The sequence below is a fragment of the Antrostomus carolinensis genome, unplaced genomic scaffold (genome assembly GCF_000700745.2).
Source record: "Antrostomus carolinensis isolate BGI_N321 unplaced genomic scaffold, ASM70074v2 scaffold20993, whole genome shotgun sequence".
Taxonomy (NCBI): Eukaryota; Metazoa; Chordata; class Aves; order Caprimulgiformes; family Caprimulgidae; genus Antrostomus; species Antrostomus carolinensis.
The window spans coordinates 37442-47636 of record NW_010306106.1 but is presented as its reverse complement, the minus strand read 5'-3'; the positions used below and the strand labels follow the sequence as shown (position 1 = coordinate 47636).

General features: G+C 37.6%; 1 protein-coding gene across 1 annotated transcript in view; it reads right to left on the bottom strand.

The window, feature by feature from the left end:
• Positions 1-10195, bottom strand: part of CFTR (CF transmembrane conductance regulator) — a gene marked incomplete at its 5' end in the record, with an annotated part of 76343 nt that overhangs the window by 38595 nt on the left and 27553 nt on the right. Inside the window, 4 exons of the mRNA XM_010165015.2 lie at positions 1-3; positions 1117-1855; positions 2701-2787; positions 5438-5532. The exon at positions 1-3 is cut by the window's left edge and continues 120 nt beyond it. Coding sequence (XP_010163317.2) covers positions 1-3; positions 1117-1855; positions 2701-2787; positions 5438-5532 — 924 coding nt within the window. The remainder of the gene's footprint in view (positions 4-1116; positions 1856-2700; positions 2788-5437; positions 5533-10195) is intronic.

Genomic DNA, 10195 nt, shown 5'->3' with positions numbered 1-10195 from the left:
TTCCTGCCAAAGAATTGATAAAACCATAGTCAGAATGATAATATCCATATACACTAATTTCTGACATGAGTGCTATCATTCTTCCTGCTAACTCCAAATAACCGAACTGCAGCACTCAAATTGGCTGATAATGGCTGGAGAAGAAGGCATTGCCTGCTTGAGTCATCTATGATATAACAACACAGTTTAGAAATAATTTGAAATTTTCAGACAACGCTGAAAGAAACAACCAGGGTTTGTCCAGCACTACTAGAAGCCCAGAAATGGTTAATCAATAGCTATTGTCTTTCAATGTACAATATTTATGCGGTATTAGAGTAAATTTGTAAATACTCTGTGGGTTTTTTTTTTTTTCTGCTGAGATCAATAAAGCAATAGAAAAAAATGGGCAGTGCTTCAGCAAAAATTGACTTTAAATATGTCTTGTAGATTTTTTTCCACCTAGGAAACTACTTCAGAAATTTTTCGTATCCTGTGAAAATCAACTGTCAATTTTGAAAGTTCATCATAACCATCAACACTCATTAGAAAAAAGGAATTTTGGTCTGGCCCTTAGTATAAAACGCAACCTTAATTGCATAATTTCCAACACATCCATAAAAACAGACTAAAATCCAGCTTAAGCTTATTTCCCTGTTCATCATCTGTATTAGGACAGAAGAGCTAAGCAGTCTGAAAAATTTGTCAAATCTGATCATATTCCATTTTTAGAAACTCTGCTAGTACATCAAATGTATTTTATTTTTTTCATGTTTCAAATGTCAATTTTACTTAAATGTTTTAAAACAATGTTTTTTCCATGTTATGGTTTCAAACTTCATTTTAGCATAAGTAGTCTTAAAGGTATATTAAAGTGCAGGAGATTAAAATTCAATATTGAAATGCTCTACAGATATAATTAAAAAACTATTTTAAAGTGGAAAACTTTTTTTTTTCAGGATTTCAAGTTGATATTTGAGTTTAAAAAAAAAAAAAAATTGACAGATATTCCAAAAAGATATTCCCAGTGCAGAGAGCTACTGCATTGGGAATTACATGGTCAGGTAGAAAAATATATAAGGAATACATTGCACTGAATTATCACCATATCAAAAAACAAGATGAATGTAAAATAACACACACCTTCAAATCCTCTTCATTGATTTCATCAGTTATGTCCAAGACACTGTCTCGAGACAAGCGCCTGGTGTAGATATCTATCTCAGAAGCCAGGTTGGTCTGAGGCACCATAGACATTTTCCGAAATGTTGTACTCCCCTTTTTGGAAACGTTTGGTCCATAGCTCACAGAAGAGGTGCCCGTCATCAGGTTTAACACAGATTGCCTCCTCCGACTCTGCAGCATATGGTCAGTGCTGAGCATGTTACTCCGAAGCAGACCTACATCTCCCTGTTCCAAGTCAGGAATCAGCGAGAGTCTCCTTTCTGGTGGGTCATTGTGGCCATCTTCTACCCCGACCTGCATCCCATTCTTCTGCACTACTGAGAACTTCCTATTTGCATTAAGGGGGTTAATAATTATGGAGCTTTTCCTCTTGTCATTAAAATCTGATGTTTGTTTAAAAGATTGCTTCTTTATTTCATTTCGTGATCCCATGCCTTCTCCTTCAATGGAAAATCGCCGGAGAGTCTCAGTTAGAATTGAATTTCTTCTCTCTGCACTGAACTGATCAAAAGAATCAAATCCCATCAGCTCTGAGCTGAAGTCTGGCCGTTGACCCTGAAGTTCTGAAAATGTTCCATAGAAATAGCAGCTCCCCTCATGTAAAATTAATATTTTGTCAGCAATCTTTAAATGTTCCAGTTTTGAAGTAACCAAGATCCTAGTTTTATTTGCCATCAGCTTGCACACACAGCTATAAAAGATAAAAGTGTTAAAAATTATATTTTTTTCTTCATGATTAAATGTTGCTTTTATCCCTTTCACTTTCAATCTATTTGTTTTTACCTGCCCCCCTCTCAGCATTAGCAGTACTGGGTGCTCCTCCAAGCTACAAAGGAGGTGGTAAGACTGAGATGTGTGAAGGGTGAGTACTTTATCACAGGAACCAAAAAAAGAGGGAAAATTTAATCATTTTCAGGTTATCCAAAAAGCATCTTAGGGTTACTTAGATCTTTTGCTACCAAACTTAAAAGTATTAGTTCAGTTTCAAAACTCCAAATTTATGGTGACTGAAAAGCTCATGGAGGGCACTGTGTGCCCTTACTGTTTTGAGCTACGGCACGAGGACAAGTCAGAAGTCTGAGTCTCTGGCCACCCTGCTGCCAATCTCTTGGTCAGTGGGCACTTTCAGGTGACCAGTCTTTCAGTGATTAGAAAAACAATACAAAATACAGCTTATTTGGTAAAAATTTATACTTACAAAGCAGGTGAGAGTTAAAAATGAAAGCTTTTCTGGTACACAGACACACCAGATATAAAGCTGTGCATTCTGGGAGTAATAGATTATAGCGGGCTCAATGCGTCACGATGGAAGAGGGAACAGTAATGCTCACACCTGGCTCAGGCTTGTTCCCAGCACAGTATGTTGTCCTACTGCTAACACAAAATATTCATGAGAATTCCTAAAAATAAACATCCCCAAAAGGAATCATTTTTATCACTTCTGAAATTTTTTACTGTTATTTAATTTCTGTTCCTGGTTTTACTTTGTGCTGCTCAGTGGGATTCTTAAATACAGCCAATCAAAACATACAGTACCTTTCAAATATTTCTTTTTCTGTAAAAATGTCTAAATGTCCAAAAGGAGAATCCAGGAGATACAAATCAGCATCTTTGTATACTGCTCTGAACAGAGAAAATGGAAATTAATTTAACTTTCACGAGTGTTAGAAACTTACATAAATATAATTTTAAAAGAATGCCTTTACAGTTCTGTCTCAAAAACTTGTAACTGATAGGCTTTTCTACAGCATCAGTATGGAGCTGGAGTTAAATGTCAAATGTGCTTATAAGATACCTTTCAATAAACCCTTTCCTTGCTGCAGACCACATTACAAACTAACTCAGGTTTTCATTGATTTCTGAGCAATCAAAGGAAGGTGTGCAGATGCCTTTTACACAGGTTACTCTTAAAGATCTCTAATGCCTGAATCTGACAGTCCCTCTGGGTATACAATGACCATTTAAATGGCAATTTAGTACCAACTGTAACATCTACTGGTGCTTGAGGAAATATTACATATACGTAAATATACGCCTGAAAGGATTTAGGTCTCAGCACTTAGTTTCAAAAGTATTTTGAAATAATCAGTGAGCAAAGACGAGTGTATTAGCAAGCCATGGTCTTGCAAACATTATCTAAAATGGGTTTTTACAATATTTTGAGTTCAGGATGTGAAAAACTCTTTGTACCATTAGGACCTTAAGCTGTATGTGCCTGGGCATGGCTCACTGAGACCTTTAACTGTGATTTAGAAGGGGGTTCTTTAAGTAGATTTCAACAGAATTTCAAAATTTCTCTGTATGAAAATCATGATGTGATATAAATCAGGGTATAATTAGTAAAGAAAATTTGGACAATTGTATTTTGTTACTTTTTAAAGTAATTTAAACATGAGTTTTGAAATCACTATGTTAAACAACATGAAAATATTTAACCACCAGGTCAAAAAGCCCTCAATAATAGTAAATTATATTAATAAACCAAGCAACTTTATTGGAAAATCCTCTGTCATGGTGGATTTCACTGACCATATGTTATGATGTAGTGGCTGCACAACAACAAACAGTTCATAGTGTTCTTGGCACTTTCATCAGCAAAAAGTTTGCAGGTTTTTTCCTGGAATAACGGTAGCACTCAATTTATTGCTATAATTTATATGTTGGACTTAGTAGCTATACATGATCAGCTTCAGGGTACCATGCCAGTGAGCCAGCTCAAACCCAGGCCATGCACTGTTTTTTTCTCTTGGTTCTTTCTTTCCCCTGATTGTAGCTGCAGGCACCGACAGCGCTCTGTAAGAAAGATGGACTCAGGCAATCTCCATCTGCTTCTCATGACGTGTGGGTGATGGCACTTCCAGCAGCAATTCTCATTGCACATGACTTTGCACAGAGTACACCAGACACAGGCACGCAGCCAGTTCGAGCAAATAATGTCCGGCTTATTGCCACTGTAGATGGGTACAACATGGGGCTGTAACCCTAAATTTTCTCCTCGAGCTTTCTCAGAACTTCATCTGCAACCCACACCTCAAGACCTGCACACCTTGCTGCACACTTAGCTTAGACTGGAGCCCAAACAAAATGTAAAACAGATACAGCCACTGTCTTTGGGACATGTAATTGTTTTAAAAATAATAATTATGTAGCTGACAATAAATACATTCTATCAGTTCTGTGACCCTCCAGTAAATTAGCTGTGACCACCTGAAAAGTGACAGACATGATTATTCATAGAATCTGGAAAATACTTTACATAAACATTTAATTTTAAGTTAAAATCTGAGTGGGTTTTGTTGGTTGGGAATTTTTGCTCTGAAAGCTTCACCTGCTCCTCCCCTCCTCTCTTAACTTACCTTACCTCATAAAATGGAACCATCCATATTCCTCTTCCCTCTCACAAATCCACTAGAAAGATCCACACTGAGAACCTCTCTATTTTAATGAACCCATCTTTTAGCCTTACACAGACACACACATCTTTCATGCGATGCCAGTGCGGATCACCATAATGTGATTTTACTTCTACCCAGCATTTCTAACACGGGAACCAGCACAATTTGCACTCGGCACAGAAATAAATTGGGCCACTTACACATCAGAACTATCATTACTGGATTTCTGATGACAGCTAAGTGATTCTGCTGAAACACAGAGCTAGTTTATAAGACAAACACCTATGTTATTGTTCTGTAGACCTCCAAAATTACTTCCTAATGTTGGAGGATCAAACAGACAAGGCCAGACCATTATTCATAGGTACTGGCTAGCCATTGCTTTCCACTTTTTCTTTTTACAACAGAAAAAGATCAAAACTATTAGTTTTGAAACATGGCATTTTTTTGATAACAACAGTCAGGGAGTATGTTGTTAATAAATATACAAATGCTTTGTAGAAGTATCATAGCAGGGAAAGATGCTGGAATATTTCTTATTTGTATCTTTGTACAGGTTTCTTTAGTACTTAGAAAGCTACACTTGAAGGTCTGAATCTCCAAATGACATCTTGCATCAGAGAGGGAATGATTCATCTTCAGCTAAGCTATAGCATCCATCTGACATCAAACTTCTAAAATTCAATAAATAAATACGCAGGTGCATCGCAAACAAAATTGCATAGCAAAACTCAGATTTCGGAGAGTAAAATGAAGTTCCTGATATCTGGAGGATATTTATTTAGTGGGACTTGGTCCACATGTATTTAAGTACTTAGTCAATATACTTTCCTTATACTTATATAATGGTAACATTACTTAGAGAGCAAAATACTCACCTTGCTAGTGAGATTCGTGCTCGCTGGCCTCCGCTCAGAATGATTCCGCCTTCGCCCAGCACTGTATAATCTTTTTCTGGGAACTTGGAAATGTCCTGTTAACAATTTTTTTTTTTAAGAATCAGACATGTATTTGTGATAACCAAGAAATTCAAGCTACAGAGTGGATGGAAACATAGTGTACAACAGTGTACACACAGGTCAGACAGAATTTATAAAAAAAAAATCCCACAGAGGTTTATTTCTTTAATTTGTTTATGTAATCAGAAATTATGATAAAAGAAAATATATTCTATCCCCAAGAGCAATCACAAGTTGCAAGATCTCAAGAACAAATAATTGTCTTAATTGCTAGGTTTCCATAAAAGCAAGGAACCTACCCTCATACAATATCAATCCAGTACATTAACCATTTCTGTCAAATAACAATGATAAATGCACTTGCCACTGAAGACTGGGAGATCAAGAAGCAAACTCTGGATATGACCACTTCAAAACCACATTTATACTTCAGGCAGGTTCATTAAAAAAGGCTTGCACAAAATTCCTAGCTGGGAATGTCAGGAATCCTCAAGGTTTGCAAAAAGTCTGGAAGCCAAGTTCCACTGCTTGGGCTGTAAGTTACTTACAACTCATGATTATGCTAAAAATTATTCTTTAGTCAGTGATAAAAATGGAAAATACAATTTCACTCTCATGCGAGACAGAGAAAGGAGAAAAGGACATCCTTGTGCCCCACTGGTAGAAGTGGCCAGAAATTTGCTTGAGAGTATTTAGTACCGAAAATGAGGATCCATGCAAATCACAATAATTCATGGGAGTGGAGACACAGAGAACGGCTTGTGTGCCTGATGTCTAGTTTTTCTCCTTTTACAGTTGCTCTAACAAAAAATATTAATTCTGCCTTCAAGCCTGACCTGGCCTATGTCCTTAAGCCACTACAGTGACACCACTATCACTGTGGTGGTGGTAGTTTCAGGGACTTTTAGCAGAAACACAGGCTGGATGGCCTCCCTCTGCCCCAGGGAGCCTAGCTTTCCAGCGGATACGACTCCGGGGCAGTTTGCCATGCACCGAGCTGCAAGCCCTGAGCATCCCAGAAGCTCCCAGTGCCCGCGCTCCCCCTCAGCAGCACCCAAGAGCCGCTCTCGCTGCCAGCGCACGTGCTCCCACTCCCAAGGCAGGGATCCCCTGAAGCCAAAGAAGCTAACTGAAGAATCTGATACCAGACAAAATCAGCACCAGTGTTCTCATGCATTACAAAGATTTTCCTTTTAGTGCAACTTCTAGGGGAAAAAAAGTGGCAGACAAAATCCCTCAGAAAGTGAGCTTCCAGGAGCAGGCTTCAGGCAGCACCCTGGAAGAGGCAGCCTGTTTTGGGGTCTCTCTTTCCCCAGGCAGCTGAGGGAAACTCAACTGTCTGCATGCACTCTGCAGCACTCACAGAAATCCTGCGGCTTCTGGGAAGAAGACTGGAAGATCTGTGGAGCACTTCCAGGGCGACACAACCTGGGATTCCAAGCTGAGCTGCTCTCTAGTAGTTCACATTTCATACAAAGTCAGATATAATCCAATTTTGATCACCCCTGCTGTGATTTTGATGGCTAATCACTCTCTGTTGGGCAGCCTTTTTGCATTCCAAATCTCTGAGGTTTTGCAAAATACACAAATAAATAAATAAATAGAAATCCTTCCATAGAAATGTTTCCTTCTTCCTCCCCTGTAAATTGGCCTGACCTCAGGAAAGGAGTGAACAATGCTGTTCAGCCCTGGATCAGTGACAGATGAAAGGTCCAGCCACTCAAGGATTAGACGTTGACTGCCTGGTCTGTCAGGAAATGGGAGATTCTCCCAACTCTTTAATTTGATAATAGCATTTACTTCCTGACTTAGAGGATTCTGACCTTAAAATCAAGATGCTCTTAGGTATGGAAAAGCTATTGCAGGTGATTTTGAAATTCTTCTCAGGTTAACTAGTTATTTCCCTCTTGTAAAAGGAAAGCCACACAAGCAAATCCTTGGTACTAATGCAACAGATCAGGTATTTGCAGAAAGGGGTATGTGACACTGCTAGCAACCTGTTTAAAGGAAGATTTTCTGAACATGACCAAATCATCTTCCTATAAGTCATAAAGTATTCAGAGAGAACATGCGAAATTCCAGCATAAAAGCTTTTCTGGCATTTATTTGAGATTACCTGCTCAGATCACTTGTGGTTTCACTAAGCATGTGGAAGTCATATTATTTGTCTGTAACTTTGATATTTAGCCAATTTCTTCACCTGAACATTGGGATTTGTGTGGTGAAGTATCTAGATATCATAGCTGATTTAAATTATTTCTCATTTCTAGCAGTTCTCCTGCCTATTTCCTGACTTCTTCTTCTAAAAATGCCCAGGTGAAGAACTGGGTCCAGTGAGTCTTCCCCTGCAAACAGGATAAAATCCTAGCTCTACTGAAATTAATTACAGGGCTCCCATTGTTTTAAATGGTGGTGGGATTTCGTCAGATGTATTTATTTGCAGGTGTGTCAACATGGAATTTTAATCAGACTTCTAATGAGTTCCCCTTCTGCTCTTTTCTACCCTTCACCTCAGGATAATATATGGCATGGAACAGACAAAGAACTTTTCAGGCTGTAATTATAATAATTAAAAAATGCTTAGTAATTTCTTTCAAAGGCGTAAACAGAGTGATGAAGTCCAATAGACACACAATGCTATTTGTTGGAACATGCATTACCTATTGTAAAAAAGTACATAGGGCTGGTCCAAATACATCCTTGCTGTCATTTTATGGAGGAAGTGAAATCAAGCCAGGGACAAACCTAATCTAATGATGCTGAACGGAACAAAACCCAGCATATTAATGAAGTAGACACTGAATTTTCTTTAACATATCTATTTCTAAATGCTTAAATTGAGAAACCTATCAGTAACTATTCAGAGAAGAAACCCTCCACAATTACCACAGACATGAATTAGTCTCATGGATGCTTCTAATCCCAGGAGCCAACAAATCTCAAGTTGCACACCTAAGGAGAAGGCATCCCTTTTAATAACTGTTTGCATTTTTAACAGTGTAAATGTCATATTCATCTATCTCAGCAGCAAAGGGATGACCTTCATAATACCTTTGGGTTTGGTATGGAAGAATATAGCTGAGATAGTTTAAGGTAATATCACCCTGGAAGGGTGAATAGAAAATATGGTCTCATTGTAAAAAAAGGAAACCTCAGAATGGACTTCACGCTCCAAGTCTTCTCTGTAGAGATTCTTTGTTATCAAAATCATTTGATAAATCATTAGCAATGAATAAGATAATAAAGCACGACAGAAAATAGTTTCTAAGAACCATGCCTTTCAGCAAAAAGTTGCTTTATTTCTCCAAGGCTACTCAAATTACTCTAGAAGTTCTAATGATAGAACATATGTATTTTAATCATGGGCTCCTCTATCTTAGTTAAATATGCCCTTAATGATGTGGCTTTTGATCTTCCCTCTTCTGCCTCCCCTCCAACAAGATAAAACTCTTGTGAAACTGATAGAACAGAGCAGCAGTCTTGACTCTTCCCATTTTGTCTTCACTAACTCTTTCCTCTATTTCACTTCCATTTTTTCTGCAGTCCCAGTTTCTTTACCACCTCTATCCCCTTCCTTTTCTTTGTTGCCATTAACATTCCCCATGTTTATTTTCACAGTTTCCAGAAAATCTCCCCCATTCACATTGCTACCTCCTTCTCACCTACCAAAGTATCCCTTATTTCACCACCTTCTTTCTCACTGTGTTTTACAGAAGCTGCCTCTGAATACACTTGGCAATTCCCTTTCTGTAGTGTGGACTATTTGCAATAAATTAGAAGAAAAATACTGAAGCATTTATTGTATTAAATGCCAAGTAAAGCTAAGTACAAGTTAAGCAGAAGCAGCACCAAGGGTTTCAAGCAGAAGCTGCAATAATGTTTCACCCTATTTGATAAATTTTCTGTTAAGTTATAAGAGGAAAATTTACTGTTACTTGCATTCTCACTAACATGATTATTTCTGTACTTCCAAGCAATCATATTCAATTCTAATATACCAATGAGGCAGAAATGGAACTGAAACAAACCTCCATATTTGAATTCAATCATTACTAAAAAATCTTTAGATTATTAATTTGAAATGTCATTTTGCAGAAAGCATAAATTTCAATTTGTCCTGATTTTCAGAAAATAAATAATCTTGAAAGTAAGACAGATATGAATTAAACTGCAAAATTTGAAGTTTTAAAGTTTTGAAATCAAGTCTTGTGTTTCAGACTCATACCTTTTGGTGAACATTTCTGTTAATTTTTAAAAGAGGAAGAATTTTCAGTAATTTTTTATATCTTCACTTTTGGGTAACCAGCTTGAACATACCCAGTTTCCTGGGCCAGAAGCCAGAAAACTATTGCTCTTTAAAAAAAACTCTTTAAAGTATTTCAAACCAGAAATTACTTTTTGAAAATTTAGTTTTATTCAGGTAACTCTCCTTTCTCTGCCTATGACTCCTGAAGCTGAAGCTTTTGTTAGATTTCAGCTGAACCATTTATGAAGGATTCATGATCCAAAAGCATAAGCTTTGTTTTCACAAGAGTTTATGACCTTAAGCAGTGTCAGGCTCACTCAAAACTCACACGAATGCTGGCAAAACTTGCTTTCTTTATGATGAAACATTCCCATGGAACAGATTTTTGAAACATGAAGTAGTCAGTATGCTGCATGTGGGTAGGTTAAGCC